A 20215-nucleotide genomic window follows, 5' to 3' on the forward strand; every position below is an offset into this window, starting at 1 on the left:
AGGACAGTCTGAGAGCAGCCACCTCAACAGCTGATGCAATGACTTGTTTGTATATCCGAAGAATTTCTGCACAAACATCAGAAAACGTTTCAGTGAAGTCCATCTGCATGCTCGTCATCCTGGTCCAGGGAGCAGGGTGTTGACCTGTGGGCAGTTCTTCATTGTAACGGTCTTGAGTGGACAACTGCTCACCGTCAATGGAGTCTGTCTCTTTGGAGAAGTCTTCCCTCCACAGATGGATCCGGGTTTACTCTGTAGCAGGCAGATTGCAGACGTCGTGCATGGCATCATGCAGGCGAGCAGTTTGCTAACACAGTGAACAGAGTGCCCTATAGTGGCGGCTGGGTTCTGATATGGTCTAGCTTAAGCTAAGGACACAGGTGTTTTTTTTGTGCACAACTCTTGGAAGCTGTGTTTTTCTCATTTTTGAGGAGTTTGAGAACCCCAAGAGACTCTCCTATTAGTCTGTATTCCCCACATGAAAAACAACCTCAAATTCCAACAGTAAATATATGGTAGCTTAAAAGCTGAACCAGAGGAAAAACAAAGAGTGAAAATGTAAGGTAAACATCAGTGTTTCCCGTAGCTTCTCTTAGTAAGTGCAGGTCAGGGTCCACACACTCCACACGGCTGACCTTACCGCAACACGTGCACTGGTCTGCTCTCCCAGTCTCTGTCACAGACGCTGGCTGCAGGATAGCAGTGGAAAAAGGAGGAGTGTGTGGCTGAGAGATGCAGGGGGGGCTGCAGGGAACAAGGGTTTATGTGGGGGGACTGTTTCTTTTGCTAATTCCTCCATGATCTCCATGCTGACAAGAGGAGGGGAAAGGGGCGTCGCCAAGGCTCACTGCTTAATTACCTCAAGCAAAAATAAGTGTCTCACTTGTCAGGGCAGGAGGACAGAGGTAGGTCGAATCTCTGAGAGAAGACAAACAGACTGTAAGTGAGGAACAAGCTCAAGCTCTCTGTTTCTGACTCATCATCACTTGATAAAGGTGGAAAATCTGCTGCAGATGAAGACAGAGAAGGAAAGCTTTGGCTGTTTGTTGGACACGTGGACTGGACTGATAAGACAAATCTTGCTCTGCAGAGACATCATCTTTATGGTCTTTACAGACAATGGATTCTGACCGCAGGAAAAGGAAATAATATGAAGAAGTTCCTCTGACAAAATAATGGACAAACACTGATGAAATGTGGAATGACTGACTAGTGAGGACCTGGAGTTAAAGTTACCAGAAAGACGGAGAGTGTAGGCACACAGAGACAAGTGGAGGTGAGTGGAGCTGTTATCTGACAGATGCAGGAATACTGGAGTGTGCTCTGTGCAACATTCACCCATAACACACACTTTGCTTTCCCTTTATTCACCCTGAAGTATCTTTAAAGATGTTGAACACATGTTATTCACTCTGACAGAATGCTATATTCTGTATTAAATATTTAAACTCTTTGTACTTATAGTTGGGAATTTTCTTGTGCACCATTTTTCAGCCTAAAATAATATTATATAATATGTTGAAAAGTTGCTTTTCTATGAGTTTGAACACAGATTTGCTGCACAGTATTATTTTAGTGTGACTGTCAATTAGTGTGTGAGTCAGGTTTAATGAGTTAATCTTAGAGTCACTGTCCTGTCATCACTTGACTGACTGGTTCTCTAGTATATGGTCAAGAGTAGACAGTCCACAGAAATACACAGTTTGTTCAGTGAGAGCACATCCAGTGAAACACACACATCACATCCTGTGTAGGAAACCTCCTACACAGGTGTGAAGCAGGGAGCTACAATGAAACGTCCAACTGATCATTCACATTACTCGTCAATTTAAGTTTTTCGGTGGCTTACTAATATACTCCCCAGCATGCACATCATTCATCTTGAAAACCTTCTTTTTGGATAATCTGAAGACATGATACAGCATGTTGTGTTTTTTTAGACATACAAGTCTTTAACAATGCAAAGCCATTGCGACCACACCCTCCGACTCCTTCACTGATTCTTAAAGGGATACATGTCCTATTTTTATTTCAACCAGCATTATATCAGAACAATGTAAATTGAACAGATTGCATGACATGGACGTTGCCTCTCAAACTACAGGCTATACTTCCGCATTTTTGTATTGTCTGCCACCCATGCCTCCACTATAGACTCAGAGTATAGAGACAGATCCAGAGACACACACACTCCTCTTTCTGTCTCTAAAACTCAGACCAAAATCTGATCAAAATGTAAAACTGGTTAGTGCTGACTGAATATAAATCAAGATTGAAGTTACCGTACTGTCTATTTCTTGCTAAAAATATTTTCAGAAATGGATTTTAATGCCCCTTTTCGCCATAATGGCAAGAGTTTGTGAACAGATAGTGGGCTCCATACTGCGTCCTGCACAGTGAAAATGGAGGCTGCAATAACTGAGAAACGGTAAAACTGAGCAGTGCTGATTAAATATAACACAAGATTCTGTTTTTGAGTTGTATATTTCTTGCCACAAATGTCATACATTTTATTTTACCATGTGACTGTAACATGAGATCCAGCCAGATTTGGCCGCCATCTTGTCGAACAGATGAGGTTGCATTACATCACCCACCAGATGCATTCTGGTAGTTGTAGGTTTTCTACCTTTTGAGCCAAAGCCAGTGCCGCCGCTATTTTTTTTCTCTTGTCATGTAGCACCAAAAGTATTTGTGTCTTTCTACTGCAGACTAGGGACAGGTATTGTTAGGATTTTATCGATACCAATAGCAATACTGCTTATCGATACCGTTATCAATACTACTCTCTATAATTTGGTGCAGAATATAAAGATATGACATGTAAAGCTGTGAAAAAAAATCAAGTTTATTTTTTTTGCCATAAAACTGGGCATCTCAGTGACTTATCATGTAGTTTTTTCTTTGACTGACCAAACTTCCACAGAGAGAACTACAAGGTTTTTCTACAACATAACTTCTCATGTCAATCTTCACAGTTTCCTTTGAGTCAAAAAAACATAACTAAAGTCCTTGTTAATCATTTATTATAATATAATATAATATTTATTGTTATAAGGGCAGCTTAAACTTTATTCTTAGCAGAATTAGCAGCAGTTATCTATCATACCTAAACCAACTTCACACCACTGAAGTGAAGGGCTGTCTGTCATGATAAACATGGCAGCAGCCTTGTGATACTCTGCTGTTTTTTTTTCTGTATCATCTCCACTCCTTTCACAATGGTAAATGAGTTGGACTTGGGTGTCTGACGTCCATCTACTGAGAATGAGGCAGAGGCCTCTGCTTTACTGACATCATCTATGGAATTAAATAAATAAACTGGATCATAACGTTATAATAGAAGTGCTTAGAATCAATGTCAACAACTGTGACACAGCTATTATCTACAGCCTAATTAGTGTTAACAAGTGTAGCCTGCATTAAGTTTTGCTACTCCTTGTAGCACTGTGGAGCCATGGGGACTTGGGGGCTCCACTGCTGGAGTAACGCACTAGCTGCTTTGCTAAAGCTATCAATAACATTCACTTTACAACTCCTACGAGCAGATCAGCCAGCAGCAGCACTACAATAAAAGTCATACGTCATCGCCTGATGCCATTAGCTTCGTCATCGTGAGGAGCAGGTTGCTAGATATCTTAGAACCTGGTTGGAATGAATTAACGTTACACAATTCATGTCTTAAATACCGACCTACATCAGTGAAATACTTCTTTAAGCACCTGAAGATTGCGACCATTAGTGATGCAAAATGCAATATTTGCAAAAAAATGCAATATTTAGGATGACAACTGAGTACGTGAAAAATAATTAGAATATGGCAGTATAATTTTTATTTAATGATGGGAAGAACTGACATTTACTTATAATCTATTCCCCCTCTGATCCAGAAATCACCTTGGGTTGGGTGCAGCAGGACTGGGCTATGATTCTCCCTGTGGTGCTTCTGCTGGTGCTCCTGTTGCTCTCTGGAACCACATCCTCTCTCCAGGGAGACACTCAGGAAATGGGCAACAGCGATGACATCCTGGAGAGAGAATTTTTCTATCTACCAAAACGTCAGAAACGTTCCATGGTTGACCACAGTGCTTCCCAAACAGAGAAATGTTCTTACACCTTTGTTGTTCCTCAGCAGAAAAACACTGGGTCTATCTGTGTGAACTCCCAGGAGCCTGAGGCCCTGCTGGGGAACCGGGTCAATAAGCAGGAGCTGGAGCTGCTCCACAGTGAGTTGAAGAAGCAGCAGCGGCAGATTGAGTCACTACAGCAGTTGGTAGCTGTAGATGGAGGGGTGGTCAATGAAGTCAAGCTTCTGCGCAAAGAGAGTCGCAACATGAACTCCAGAGTGACACAGCTCTACATGCAGCTGCTGCATGAGATTATCCGCAAACGAGACAATGCTCTAGAGGTGTCACAGCTGGAGATCAACGTGCTCAACCAAACACATGAGATAGGGAGGCTGACGTCACGCTACCGCGACTTGGAACATAAGTACCAGCATCTGTCAGCATTTGCAAGTAACCAGAGTGTTCTCCTGGTGCAGCTGGAGGAGCACTGTAAGCGGGGAGGACACTCGTACGGTGTGGTGCAGGACAGGAGCCAGCCAGCCCGCCCACAGCCTCCCATGATCCCCCGCCCTCCTATGATCCCTCAGCCTCATCTACAGATGCCTGCACTTTCTCCTGGAGGCTACAGGCCCTTCCACCCACCCACCTACACACGCCACATCACCAGAACCATGACTAATGACATACAGAGTGACCAGAATTCCAAAGCATTCCCTCCCCCGCTGCCCACAATGCCAAGTGCTACACACAGCGTCACAGGCGAGCCGTCTGGTGAGTAGATGACCACACAGACACTTTCATGTCATCCTCTGGGGTTTATTACTGCAGCAGACACAGGACACACATTGTCCAATCTTTACCAAAGCTGGGGAAATGTTTCCTAATTTCTCTGACAACATGCATACAGAAGATCACAGAGGATTTAAGAAAAATTTACCAACAGACTGCAACTAGTATATAAATGACTATACAGTAGTATCCCCATAAAGATGGCTTTATAACTGTGTGTCAGCTCAACACAAAGTCTACACTGTAGTCACTGTACACACATGGCCTACGCTGTGTGAGCATAGTCGGCAATGGGGTTTCCATGAAGTGCTGTCAAGTTTTGTTAATTCAAAACACACCTAAAACATACTGTTATTATATCAAACACAAGTGCACAAATTTGGTCCATTATAATTAACAAGGCTTGCAGACAAAGCATTTTTGTTTTTTGTGGATGCATTTTCCCCACAAAAACAACATGCTAACATTATTATCACAGGCCTTTGACATTCTGTATCGCATAAAATAGCTTAGCGGCTAGCAGAGTTTTCCTCTACTCATATAATGTGGGAAAAACAGCAACATTTAACAAACGTAACGGTAATGTTACAAAATTTACTAACTTTCTAGGACTCCAAAGTAGACAAATGAAACCAGTAACAACTGTTCATAACTGTATGATGAGATCTGAATAAGGCTTGAGCGGTACCACGATAATACTGTATACCAGGTTGTTTAGAAATCCTGAAGGTATGTTTTTCAATACCAGCATAAATACAGGTGCTCCTCTTTCTATTTAACTCATTGTATGTTGTGCACAGCACACACCACCAGAGCTCAGACTCTGGTCTCTACTGGTGGAACAGGCAGCTGAGCTGAAAGACACAGTGACACCTAGTGGTGGAGGGAGAAGTTACAGGACTGTAAACAGCCCGCGGCCAGCAGGCAGAGTAAGACTGTGGGGAGTAACAGCATTTTTTTTTTTTACATCCAACTTAGTGAATTAAGGATTTATTTTTTAAAAAACTGAGCTGGTGACTGTTGGAACGGTGGACTTACTAACTAGATTACTGGCAAGAGTAACCAAGATGGTTTGGGTGATTTTTGTTTTGTTTCTAGTGAGTTTGAATAAAATGTGTTTAATGACAAGTTCACAAAGCAATTAAGCCTTGTCAGTCCTCAGTGACCGAAAGAAAGCTGAATTCAAAAGGTGTACATTTGTATATCTCTGTGTAATAACAAAAATAGGTGTGAGAATATTACTTTTCTTTTTTTGTGGGTTTCTTGTGGTAAACACATTAATAGGCCAAGGCCTATTAATGTGTTATCTCTGTGTTTCCATGTGATCTTCTGTGGTAACCAAGAAATGTGGTGGTTTTGCTTGCGGTAAAATTAACTGCTGCCAGCCTCACAGACAGTGGAAAGCATTTGTCATAACTGGCAACCACAATACATGGTCAACAGTGACTTCAATTTTCCAGCTGCACCATGTCCATATGTTCTACCATTCCATTTGATGTTGCAGTGTCTGTTTCTTACACAGGTTGTTATAATTATAACAATAATGACATTAGCATGCTGGTAAAAATTAATGCCAGTAATGAAAACCTCTGTAGATAAATATGCAGTATTCAGCTTTGTCACTCAGCATTCCATCTCTCCTGCAGGTCCTTTCAAAGACTGTCTAGAGGCTCTGGAGAGCAGTTACACCACCAGTGGTATGTATCTCCTGAAGCCAGACAACAGCAACCGACTCATGCAGGTTTGGTGTGACCACAGACACGACCCTGGTGGCTGGACTGTCATTCAGAGACGTCAGGATGGCTCCGTAAATTTCTTCAGAAACTGGGAGACGTACAAGGTAATTAAAAGGATCTGAGGTTCTGCATGCTTTGTAGACCGTTCTGAGGAATCAAGCTAAAAAGATGACAGCATCTATTGTATTAAATGGAGACAGGGTGTTATATTTTCGTAAATAAAGGCTCAGAATCATTTATACTTTTTAAACAAGGCTAAGAGTCCACAGCCATGGTAACAGCTCTGTGGCGCTGCATGTAGGCACAGAAGTGCTTTGAGCTAAATGCTAATTTTAAGATTAAGCATGTTAGTTTAATCATCAACAAACAAATTACAGTGAAAACTGGTAAGATTGTCAACGTAACATCCGAAGTATTTGGTCAGAAACCAATGAATTGATTACACACACACACACACACACACACACACACACACACACACACACACACACACACACACACACACACACACACACACACACACACACACACACACACAGACCTGATCATGGTGCTAGATAAAACATCCAAAGAGTTTTTACAGTACATCCTGAGGGGAGCATGAGAATCTGTACTAAATGTTCCATTAATCATCAGGATACAACAAATGAGAACCATTAACATCTGTACAAAATTATGTGCCAATTTATCACAAATATGTTGAGATATTTCACAGAATAATTGAGAACTTTGACTCCATGGTGGAACAACAGGAAACATCAAGGTATCACCAAAATCAGTAAGATTCTTCCTCTGTGATCCATGAATACTGCAAAAAAATCATGCAATTTATAAAACTTATTAAACGTATTCTATTTACATTACAGTCTGGATCAAAGTGCTCCTCCTTTTGACAAAGAGGTCAAAAATATACTGGGATGTGAAGGACAATGTCTACACTTTACAACCATAAAAAAGCGATACAGGCACAGGGAGTTATTGCTAAGATGAAGTTAGAGAGTCAAATGAATGAGGAAGCTACTTCTCCTCACCAGTCTCTCAGAAAAGTATCATCTTCCCCACTGGGGAGCAGGAGGCCAAGGTGAACGTTCATTTCAAGTAGAGCCGAAAATCAAGGTAGTGGTACTGCTCTAAAACAAATCCTCCGGCAATTTAGCATGTCAGTGCTGTTTGGTAAATGTTAATCCAATCAAAAGTCAAAAATCAATATTCAAAAGGTTAGTAATATAGGTTGTATACAAGCATCTAATTAGCTTTAATAGAAAGTTGGACTTAACCTGTGCTCCCAAGAAAATAATGTTTATGATTTAGACATTGTTAAAATAAGAATCCAAAATAAGGTATAAGTCTAAACTCAACAAAATGTGTATTTGTGTCTCATCTGCATATCAGTGTGATAACTGCTACAAGTAATTTCAAAGGCTAAAACTCAACCAGTGCAGTGATATGTATGTGCATACAGTTGAAGACAAAAGAACAGACGCATAAAGATCTGCTTTGGGTTGCAGCACACACAGTTGTCGTGATTTGTATTGAAATTTATCTGTGAGACACATACTGGCTAGATGACCTCCTGTGTAGACAGACTTTAAACCTTTCACAGGTTTAGTGGTTACAACTTTTAACTTGGCATGAATGGTTGCCAAAGTCCATTAGACTTTCACCTAGCCTCTGTTTCACGTGCATCAGTTGTCATAAAGTGTTACAGCAATATTTCTTAAAAGGATATCTGCCAATGTGAAACTTGTTGTTATAATAACATATTGAGCTACTACAGCTGCTATGAGGTATTGGCTTGAGGTTTCGAGTCATTTTTGGTTAAAATTGTGTGTTAGTTGCTTTTTCATCCTTGTTTGTCGAAAACAACACCTGGCATTCCAAGTTAGATGGCCTATTCAGATCTGCCATGACAGTGGCTATGGGCTTTCAATTGACTAAAGGGTACAAGGGCGGAGTTTGGAGCTAGCTTAACAGTAACATTATGAAATACTCGCATCACTTCATGCAAAGTGCAATTTGTACAAACAGCAATTTGAAAACTGCCATGGTGATTAAAAAAAGTCCTAATAAGGTTATATCTGTGATGAGATCATTAAACTCCCATTTATCTCCCACAGCTGAAATCTATCTCAAACAAAAACAGTTTGGCCAATCCATCTCATTGTGTAAGATGTGAGTAATCTCAAAAAAACTCAACAAAATGACATCACAGAGCAGAGCTGAAATCAGTTCAGATTAACCAAACATGGTTTCAGAGTTGCAGCCAGTGCAGTCGTCCAAGGACTTCAAAAACACACTGTGTTCCCCAGTTTCTAGCAGTGGTATCTGACGTTATGTAAACATTGTTCAGGGCTGGTCTGCACAGGACACAAAATCGTAGCATAAAAAGTATTAAGTAAGTACATTGTAGTCTGAGACCATTCGAATTCTGTGTTATGGAAAATCTGAAAATTCGTTTTCCATGACATTTGAATGAATGTAGTCCTAAAAAATGCAGACATTGTTTTAATTATCTTTAGGCTTTTTATTTGTTATTATAATTCATGCACATAGCATGGACACAGGGAGTAGGGCTGCCGAAAACAAGGTAATATATAAAGTTCACATATGAAGAAAGCTTATCTTAATGGTAAAATTATAGTGTTTTCTCTTTCACACCAGCAAACACAGCTATATGTGTAGAACACAATTAAGAGTAGACATCAATTAATGAATTCTGCAATATAGTTGGAGAAGTTGGACACAATGCTATTTCTATTAGAGAAACAGGTGTCCTGTGTGTCCAAATTTGAGACCTCTATCACAGAGATTAATTAAGCTTAAGGTGCTGGATGTTGAAGAGTGGTGTTACTGTGTAACCCTCTACATTATGAGTGGTGTGTATGAACTACCAACACTTTATTATCCCAAATCCTCACATATTGTCACTTTGTCCGTGGACTCCCTCGTTTAAATGTCATGCTCTAGGTATCCGTCTGCATCTGCTGTTAGGGTTCTGGGTGGCCGCAACCAAAGCCAAGACGTCGACATTTATACATGGTGGGATTATGCTACACAAGCAGGTGGTTATGTTTAGGCAACAGAAGCACATGGTAACCAACACCAGGACGTCAACATTAGCAAATGCTTAGGATATGGCAAGAAAGCAGGGATGATTACGATACCATACGATACCATACCAGATGATACCATACAATACACTTTATTGTATGTTTAGGCAAAAGAGGCACTTGGGTAGGTTTAGAAAAAAAACAAACATCACATTCAGATGGGAAGCAAATAACAGACCATAAAACTTTGGGGTTTGTTGGATCCATCCATCACCTCTCCTATAGCGACCTTCCTGCCCCCTATATTACTTCATTACCAGCAATGTTTCATCCTGACGGTGTCCAGCAGCGTATAATGCGGATGTGACTGGTTCCATCCAGCTGCATTTTCAAAAGACGCTGCCAATCCGCATATTATGTTGCCGAAGGCAGGTGCCATCGGGCCATTCAGCGGTGTTTCACAACACTGACAATAATTGTGTCCGTTTTGCATTCTCAGTTGACATCCAGCAGTGTATTATACAGCTGTGAAAGTTGGCTTTTGGCATTGGGATCTTACACCAAAATATACGCAAAAGTGGCGGTATTTGACAACTTCGATATGAGAACAGGCTGTAACTGGACTGTAGACTGGACTCTCTTAAAAGTGACTCATAAATGGGTCCATCATGGTTTGAATGTGCACTGGCAGGCCTGCGTTGTACAAAGTAAGAGTGGACTGTTGTATGAAATGTCTGTATCATTACAGTGCTGCTACATTTTGATAAACAAACCTGTCGTCTGCATCCAGGCAGCCCATCACTGTTGCATGGTCTCACATATAAACAATCACACAATCACCTAAACAAACCAGCAGCGAAGTCTCATACACACACACACACACACACACACAAACACACACAGCAAAAAGCTGTGTAGCACAGCAGTGATTTCTTTCATTTCACAAACCAATTTTGCCTAGCACGTGCAACACGTGTCAAGTTAACATCCTGTGGCCTAAAGTGAGGACATCCCGATACGGCTAGTCAGTACTTTACTCTCAAAACCAAAGCACTAAGGATCACTTTCAAGTTGTCCCCTAACCCAATCATTCCCTAAACCACCATCAATGAGTCAACAAGCCACTTTGAGCCAATTACACGCTCACAATTGGCAGGGGCGAGGACTCCCTCCTGATTTAACCCATGTGTGATGTAATTGAAGCCAGTTACTCAGACACACTGAGCTCTGGTTAAGAGGATCTTAATCACATTCTGCCATTATGCCACTGCTTTTGGCCTCATAGTAGTCTTTCACAGATGTTTGGAAAACATGAGTGGCTTGTCACTGGAAGGCCACGGCTGTATCCATAGGGAGAAAACACGTGCACTTTTTCAAATAGGGGAATTGGTGTGGCACTTCTTATTAAATCATGTGTTAGGAACAGTAGGAAAGTATTAACCCTGACTGATTCAATGTATTTCTCCTTGTGCAGCAAGGGTTTGGAAACATTGATGGTGAATACTGGTTAGGCCTTGAAAACATCTACTGGCTGACCAACCAGGGCACCTACAAGCTACTAGTAACTCTGGAAGACTGGACCGGACGCAAGACCTTTGCAGAGTATGGCAGCTTCCGTGTCGAGTCTGAGGCAGAATCTTACCGGCTGCGATTGGGCCGATACCATGGCAACGCTGGAGACTCCCTTACCTGGCACAATGGCAAGCAGTTTACCACACTGGACAGAGACCATGATGTCTACGCAGGTGAGTGAACTACAGTGCAAGACAAGGCACTCACAACTGTTGGTGGGATTACACCAGCAAAAACTGCTGACATTTTGGTAACTGATGAATGCATCTCACACAGTATCACACCGTAAACACCACTCCTCTCACTGAATAAGGGCAAGTAAAACGTAACTGGCTGTATTGAGGGCTGAGTAACCCCCTCATGTACCTAAAATGCTGAGATGATACAACACTGTCCACTATCAGACTGCTGTTTCCTCTTTACCATATAAGGTAAATCCAGTTTTCATGTTTTCTGTTACCTCCTTAGTGCCTGCACCTGACATGGCCGGAGGCATTATGTTTTCAGGTTGTTCATCCCATTATTTTGAATATGATATCTCAAGAACACCCTGAGGAAATGTCATCAAATTTGGTGAAATGTCAGCTTGGACTGAGTGATAAACTGAGTAGATTTTGATGGTCATGGGTCAAAGGTCAAGGTCATTTTGTCCTCATCTGTCTCATAGTCTCACTATTGTATCACTTATTGTCAGAGGGCTAAACTCTTAATACAAGCATTCAAAGATTTTAAATTTGTTATGCAGAAGGTAGGTAGGTAGGTAAGTAGGTAAGTTAGCTTCTGAAGCAGATTTTTTCATATAATATAGAAGGTAGATTTATTCGTCATTTTTCTTAAACGTGGTTTAAGAAGAAATAATATACTTGCATTTGTAATATTACTGTTTATTCTTGCAATTTCTATCTTTCATTTGTGTATTAATTCAACAGTTTAGACATTGCAATGAGAAATGCAGCAGTTGCGCATTATTGGGTATGAAAATAATTGGGAGAGAGGCTGTGCTTTGAATCCCCATTCATTGTGAACAGAAGCCAAAAAAGCATGTTGTGCATGCACACTTGCATCCTGTTTTCCACAACATTAATGTGAAAGAGCAGAACTCTTGGGTTCCTTTTTACAAAAAAATGCTAGAAATGCTCTTTGTTACAAATGATAGAAACATCAAGATTCGACACTGGAAATGTGCACAGTTGGATTTGAACGAGACTACATCAGAGTCCACAGTAGCTAACGTAGGTCAACATCAATGCTATCATGGCGGCAACAGTGGACGTCTTTAGAACCAAAGCTTTAACCTGTTTGCATCAACACAAAGGGACAGAAAAGTGACTGGTACAAAAGAAAAGGTTGGCTGTACTGTAGCATTTGGATGCATTCAGAGATTTTCATTTGGCAAGCAAACTACCTGGGTAATGGCTGGCTAATTTCAGTGATCTGAATGTGATCTCCATGACTCAGTTTAGCACACTACCACCTCTAAATATGTATAACCTCTGCTCCAATATTTATTGTTATGCAGTTATCTGGTTTATATCAGTAGCTCAACATGTGCCCCAATATTGTAAATCTTGTGTATTATCATTTGTGAGCAATACACAAAAAAATAAACTATGAGTTTCCTCCCAGTGCTGATGCCTGTTTAGAGAAAGAAAAACGGATGGTCTGATGAAGAGCATTTAGCTCAAAATGTCACCTCGGTGATAATTCTATAAAATATTCATGGGAGCATATTCTAGACTAGACCTTGTTTATTCTTCTCTTGTATTGTCTTTTGTCCAGCACGTAGTCATCTGGATGTGCTCGCTTTTTTGTGAACTTTTAAAGAGGAACAAAACATGACAGTGGTGGACTTGAATCTGCAGTAGAGTCATACTAAACACGCACTGCATTCATGAGCTGACGTAAGTGCATGCTTCCTGCATTGGGCTTCACAGACATGTATATGTGCAGCCACAAGTCTCTGCATCTGTGTAACTGAGGCCGGCCAGCAGGATCCGAGGGATGCCTCTTGACATCTGAAACACTGCGGTTTGCATGCCCAATCACTTCCTTCCAAAACACACTGGCAATCAAATAACCAAGGTATTTATAAAGTAGGAATCAATGCTCATGATATACAACTTTTTAAGTTTCTTTTCCTGCTTTCTTCATTTCAAGCAGTCTTTCCATGCAGTGCTGTAGATTTGTTCAACATAAACTGATGCCAACAGTGCACACTCACACACGCTAAGCGGTGGAAAGGTTGCTGCACAAAACATGCTAAGAGCTTTACTGTCCTGGACCTAATGAACACACAACTAGATTTGCCACCATGCTTCCGCCCACCAGTCAAGTTGCAGTCACAGTTTACATCCATGTCAGTGAAAACATGGATGCTTTACACACATCTTCCCCCAGCAGCACAGAAGATCTCTACAATCAGCACAGTTACATATTAGTGTCACCAATTCAATATCTGACTAAATGTCTCCTCTTCTGTTCCTGAGATATGATGCTGAATAATAGTGTTTTTGTGGAACATTATGATCTTACAGTGAAGTTGACCTTTGACCTTTTGGATATAAAATGTTAGCACTTCTATCCTATCAGACATTTGTGTGAACCTTGTCATAATTAGCAAATTAATTCTTGAGTTATGGCCAAGTTTTGTCAGACTGACCTTGACTTTTGACCTTTGATGATCAAATTCTTATCAGTTCATTCTTGAGTCCAAGTGGACATTTGTGCAAAATTCGAGAAAACTCCATCAAGGTTTTCTTGAGATACTGCATTCACAAAAGAGAGATGGATGCAAGTACACAGTGACCTTGACCTATGACCACCAAATTCTAATTAGTTAATTGTTGAATCCAAGTGGACGTTTGTGCTAAATCTGTAGGAGTTCCCTCAGGGCGTTCCTGAGATATTAAGTTCACAGGAATAGGACTGACAGACAACCTGCAAAAAATAATGCCTTGGCTATCACAGGTGCGGAGGCATAAAAATGCAGAGACCCAGTGCAACGTCATTCGGAGGTAATCTGATCTGACTTTTGCCATCAGATTGGATCAAATCTTAATAATGGGTTGTTCAAAGCAAAAAAAAGTGATTCTGAGACCAGATTACATCATTTAGATCATTTACATCAGTTTGAAATTAATCTGGATGAAACATTTGGTACGTGTTGTTCAAAACTTTTTAAGTAAGACCAGATCCAGGTAATCCACATTATCCTGATCCCAGCAAAGGGCTGGATTCAGGATGGATTTCACAAACAAAATGCAATAAAACTTTAAAATTTGTCAAGCATATAAAGATTTACTTATATTTTGCAACTACTGTATTTTTTTTAACTACTGAAGTGTAAATAGATTAAGTAGACATTAGGCTACATATTGTGCCTTTCAGTAAGATAAAGGATATCATCGCCATGAAATAGTCCCCTACACAGCTGTCATTCTCAAACAAAAATTACTTTCTTTTAACTTTATCACTTGATATTAATTACATTAGCACAGTCCACTTAAAGATACCCTACACTTTCATCCTTTACACAGCTGGTAGTCTACACAGTGATATGTAGTCAAATTCAGAGCGCTGGTTATCTGGATTTGGTCATCTTGAATGTTTGTGGATTGTATAAAATGAATTCTCTGATCCTGGATAGCAAAGTATGGGATTTTCAAATCATTCTGATCTGTTTTTGAATGAGACAGTATCAACGCCAGAGTATCAGCTGGTCTGATTTGAGTCCTTGTGTCTGCAGGTAACTGTGCGCATTACCAGAAGGGAGGATGGTGGTATAATTCCTGTGCTCATTCCAACCTGAACGGTGTGTGGTACCGTGGTGGGCACTACCGCAGCCGTTATCAGGACGGGGTTTACTGGGCCGAGTTCAAAGGAGGAGCTTATTCTCTGAAGAAAGTGTCCATGATGATACGACCCAGTGCAAACACCTTCCACTAACACCTCATTCAGAACTAAACAGATATTACTGGACAAACATTTTCTTCATGGGATTTCCATTTCTTTATCAGAAAAAGCAGGAAACCTGCTTCATTTTTTTATATTGGTTTCTTTGTGTATATATATGCTCATGCCATGATGCGATAGGACCCATGCAGCATTTTGTTGTTTATTCATCCAATAGGTATAGATTTTGCTACTCTTTTTTTGGCTCATGATGTAACATTTCACACAAATCAACAAAGGCACACACAAACATACATTAAGTGGCTGTAATATTTGATATGTTCTGCTCGTTTTGGGCTTTATGTGATTTGCTGAAATGCACATCAATAAATACAATATAAAATTGAAAATAGGATGTCTTGATCTGTCACATGCAAAATGAAATCCACATTGCATTAATCATATATTGATGGAAATTAGTGACAATCAAAACTGACAGCTGGCGATAAACTGGTATTACAGACTGTTACTGGTGTTTGTATAACACATATTCTGTATATTTGTACAACCCAAATATGCCGAAAAAGTTTAAAAACTGTGTAAAACGGTACAATATAAACAGAAAGCAATGGTTGGCAATTGTTTTTAAAACCTGCATTTGAGCTGATTACAGTACAATGACAATGTAATTGTAGTGATGCATTTTATTGATTTTTTGCAAATATTCTGATATTGATGCCTTTACCACATTCCAAAAAAGTTGGGACAGGAACAACAAGAGACTGTGAAAGTTATGGAATACTCAAGAACACCCACAGCATTCCACATGTAAACATGTTTACTGCTAATAACTGTTATGATTGGGTATAAAGGGTCCTCTTCAAAAGGGTCAGTTGTTCATAGCAAGGATGGTCACTTTGTGAAAGCCTGCTTTGGAAAACAGTCCAACAGTTTGAGAACAACCTCTCTAAATGAATAAGCGCAAAGAATTTAAAGATTACACCATCTGCAACCCATAATACAATCAAAAGATTCAGAAAATCTGGAGAACTGTTTGCATGTAAGGAGCAAGGTTGACGACCGACACTGATTGCCTGTGACCTTTGATCCCTCAAACTGGTGTACGCTTAAAACCAACATGATTGTATAAAGGATTTTACTACATGGGCTCAGGAACACTTTGGAAAACCACTGACAGTAAACACAGTTCAGCTCTGTACTTTTTGAACTATTCTATAAAGTTACCTGCACCAAGGTAACACGATCCACCATATCTATTTAATATGGATAGTGTGAAATAGATTGTAGCCTTTAAATGCAAACAAGATTCACAAAACAATTCGCAGAAGGAATTCAAGGCAGGTTTTCCCAGTCAAAGCAGTTTCAGTATACTTTAACAGAAACCTAACAGTTCAGTGTGAACGACTCCGTTCGTCCCTCCACCACTTCCTGGTCTATTGCAAAGATCAGTTACTGTATTAGCGTGTAGATGCTACCATGTATTCTATGTATATATATGCTGTTTCATTAAGATTATTTTTTAAAGTCTGTATGTTATCACTCTTGCAATAAAGTATGTTTGACTCTGCTCCTGTTTTCAGTGAACTCATTTCAATCACTTCCATTCTTTCTTTCAATTATTTAATACCTGAGACACTACCTTCAACCATGCCATCACTGCAACACAGAATCAAAGCCCTCTTGCCTTTCACACCTAGAGACAAAAATCACGGTTCCAAGTAGCCAAAATGAGAGCTGAGAAAACCAGGAATGGTAAGACAGCAAAGCATTAATCAGTGACTTTACAAATGCAACCACTAATAAATGCATACACTCATGATGATGATGATGATGATGATGATGATGATGATGATGATGATGATGATGATGATAAATTATTTCTCAGATCAATTCAGCCAGTAATATTAATGACAACAAGCTGTGTTTTGGAATGTACAAGACTGATCAGATGAACGGGTCCACTTTATTTGGTGGTATCTCAGTTCTTATATGAGGAGCTTGTGAGTTAAGATTTGTTAGTTTATCTATTCGGTGCTAACTAATCACATTAAGTCATAGTAACTTCATCATTTGTTAATAATGAACAACATCAATTCATGATACATCCTGCATGAAGTCATTGTCATGAGTCACGTATTAGTTAAATATACATTAGTATATGAATTTTAGTCTTTTATGAAGAGTCAACAGTGACACAGTGTCACATATTAAAGAGATTGTATGTATCTGGACAGTAAAAACTGCTTTAGGTTGTTACTGTTTTTACTGTACTGTATGAAGTATCCTTGCCACAAAAATAGGATGACATGGGTGTACAATGATCCAGTCTGCAAATGATTGATTAACTAAGTTGATTATGCTTCTTAGCCTTTTAAGCTGTTTTTTTTTGTTTGTTTGTTTTTTAAAGGGAGGGGCAGGGTTGAATGATCTCACAATATTGTTCTGGGACTCTACCCAACTGAGCTTTATTCTGCTGAGGTGTTCTCACCTTTGAAACAGAATCTGCCCCCATATACTCAGAACATTCCCCTGGCTGCTCTCAGTGTCATCTACAACATCTTTCACCATTCACTGCCTATGGAGCAGCTCCTCACTTTACACTCAGTGCCATCACAAGTTTGAGTTTTAGCAATCTAGTGTTTAGATTTGGGAGAGTTGTTCATTTTTACTAATAGTTTTGAATTGTCTAAGACCATGGGAATAACATGTATGAATTTTGAAAATAGGTGTAGTTTCCCTTTCAAACTGCTGACTGGACTTCAGTGTAGTTGTGTCAGAAGTTTGAGGGGCTTGGAAAGCACTGACTTTGAGGACTGACCACAGGGTGTGATGAGATAAAACTGAGGCACAGATGGAGGACTCACCGAGGTAAGGAATACAGGGCACCATCTTCAGGGAGCGGATGTATTCTCTCATGCGGGTGTAGTTCTCTTCCTTTGATGTCAGATAGTTTAGCTTCTCAAATGCGGCCTTGTCTTTCCGACTGATCAGCTACAACAGAGAAGACAAATGACACATATTTGATAAGTCCTCCTCCTCAGCATATCACCTGAATTTGAACTATGGGAAACACACAAATATTATATCATGATATCTTACAGGAACCAAATTCAGGATGTCTGTGTTACAAAAGCGTTGGAGGCATAGGATTATTTCTCAAGAAAAGCACTCAATGTTTATGTCTGAAGAAACATATCTCAGTGGTTTTTCCCTCTCTGTGTTTGCTGTAGACTGTAGCAGGCAGCTAATGAGGCACTGCTCATGTACAGTGAGTTAGAGGAGGTCTGTATCTGATTCAGAGTACTTTGGCCAAATCTGGTTTTCTTACTTGCCAATTTGTGATTGAATACTTTCCTCAGGAACAAAGTGTTTCATAAAGATTGTTTTCATAAACTTTACAAAACAAAATAAATGAAAGGTGCTGCTGAGAGAATAAAAACTGTGTCCACACACAAACAAAACATATCAAACTTTTTTTGTTTTGAGATGAGACACCTGCTTTCAGGCTTAGTGAAAAACATGCCATGGTAAATAAAAAATAACACTAATGCAACTTCATAATGACAAGTGTAAAGACAGGTAGCTGTAGCAGACGTCCAGGAATGATCAAAACTAACCCTTTGAAACCTGAAAAAACTGGCTTGATTAAAAGAAAAAAAAAACACAACATGGGAAGAAGCAATGGGTGATGAAAGAGGAAATGACCCAAAAATGATCAAGAAATTAAAATGAGTAAGAAAAGAAGTTAAGAAAAACAACAAGCAAACAAAAAACCCAAAAAAGGGCTTAAAATCATAACTTTGTCACAGAATTTTAAATATGTAGTTATAAGTTATAAATATTGTTTTTCCATGGCTTCTTCCTTTTTCCTTAGGCATTTTCCATAGCTTTAACATCATTTTCTAAATCTACTAATTCCTTGCAATTTGTGGATCATTTCTCACCAAATCATGTTCCCCATGTTTTTGATAGAAATCACACCAATGTACTCAAGGTTCAAAGGGTTAAATATTTGTGAAAGCCATCTGAAAGCAGCAAAAGGAAAGAGATGTCGCTCGAGCTTTCTAAGAGTTAAACAATAAAAGGATGTTGTTTGAAAACATACTGGAGTCTGGGTTACCACCGCCCATCAGTTATAATACGTATACTCTATGACTATACATACAGTACGTTATTCTTCATGTTACCAGAAACACATCAAACACTGGTGACACATTGGAGGATAAAGCTCAGTAAGATGGTCGAACCACTCTCTGAGACATCCACAACTGCATTTCGCTTTGATAGCTTGTGGCATTGTAGATCCTGTTCCCAGATGATTAATTACCAAGATCCAAGCTCTGAGGCAGCAATTCTTGTAGGCAATCTTATTTGGGTTCTATATTTAACATTCTGTGATTTTAATTACTTCGTTTTATTTAAGGAGTGTGTGAGTGAGAGGAGGAGAGAGTGAAGGAGAGACTGAAGAGGTGAGGCTAGTTGCTGAAGAGTGAACAGTATTTTACCAGCAGTGAGATTTTTTTTTTCAGTTATACATATTTTTTCCTTTGTGTGAGTGTACCTTTGTACAATTCTGTCCATATCTTATCATATGAGCCATGTTGAATGCCATAGCAGCTAATCCTCAGTGTACAGCTCATCCTGAGCCAGGTCAGCTCATTTACTCCTCTGGCTGCACTGTTTGAGGATGGGATACAGTACTGTCCATCGCTCATTTATTTCTTTTGGAAATTGATCATTCATTCCATAATAAATTCTTTTTGTTGGAAATGTTTGAACTTTGCAGTGATGGGACGGGGTCTAGTTCTGATACGGACTCCACATCAGTGTATGCCGTGGAATGTTATTCGCTTACAGGCTCAGACTGGAAACCTCCAGTTTTGGTCGACAGATTCATGATCTATATACTGCTGCAGTTTAGGTCGTCCTGTGTCCTGTTTTTTCCTTTGGCATGGAGGGAGTCAGGTGGTTCCTCTATTGCGCATTGCTAGCATTTGCGACTGATATCACTGAATCATTCTAATTCCTCCACACTAATTGGTGTATGGTAATATCTTTTGTTGGAGGGATGAGATGCTCTGTAATGATC

The 20215-nt window shown here is 39.8% G+C and overlaps 2 protein-coding genes across 3 annotated transcripts in view; one reads left to right on the plus strand and one right to left on the minus strand.

Annotated features, from left to right (window-relative positions):
* LOC121959529 (ras-specific guanine nucleotide-releasing factor RalGPS1-like) overlaps nt 1-20215 on the minus strand; it is an 85180-nt gene that overhangs the window by 46541 nt on the left and 18424 nt on the right. For both annotated transcript variants that reach the window (XM_042508883.2, XM_042508882.2), the window contains exon 8: nt 17991-18117. In XM_042508883.2, the coding sequence (XP_042364817.1) occupies nt 17991-18117 (127 nt within the window). The remainder of the gene's footprint in view (nt 1-17990; nt 18118-20215) is intronic.
* Nucleotides 656-16693, plus strand: LOC121959530 (angiopoietin-related protein 2-like). Its single transcript, XM_042508885.2, has 5 exons — nt 656-1276; nt 3891-4838; nt 6503-6696; nt 11117-11387; nt 14960-16693. Exons 2-5 carry the CDS (start codon nt 3926-3928, stop codon nt 15157-15159), a joined length of 1578 nt encoding a protein of 525 aa, XP_042364819.2. The 5' UTR covers nt 656-1276; nt 3891-3925; the 3' UTR covers nt 15160-16693.

The sequence above is a fragment of the Plectropomus leopardus genome, chromosome 20 (assembly GCF_026936395.1).
Source record: "Plectropomus leopardus strain MGB_pleo_1.0 chromosome 20, ASM2693639v1, whole genome shotgun sequence".
Lineage (NCBI taxonomy): Eukaryota > Metazoa > Chordata > Actinopteri > Perciformes > Serranidae > Plectropomus > Plectropomus leopardus.

Excerpts from the sequence above, each read along its gene's own strand:
- LOC121959530 (XM_042508885.2), top strand. The coding sequence starts at position 3,926 with ATGATTCTCCCTGTGGTGCTTCTGCTGGTGCTCCTGTTGCTCTCTGGA. Across the intron at positions 4,839-6,502 it reads CGTCACAGGCGAGCCGTCTG|GTCCTTTCAAAGACTGTCTA; the intron begins GTGAGTAGATGA and ends TCTCTCCTGCAG. Across the intron at positions 11,388-14,959 it reads AGACCATGATGTCTACGCAG|GTAACTGTGCGCATTACCAG; the intron begins GTGAGTGAACTA and ends TTGTGTCTGCAG.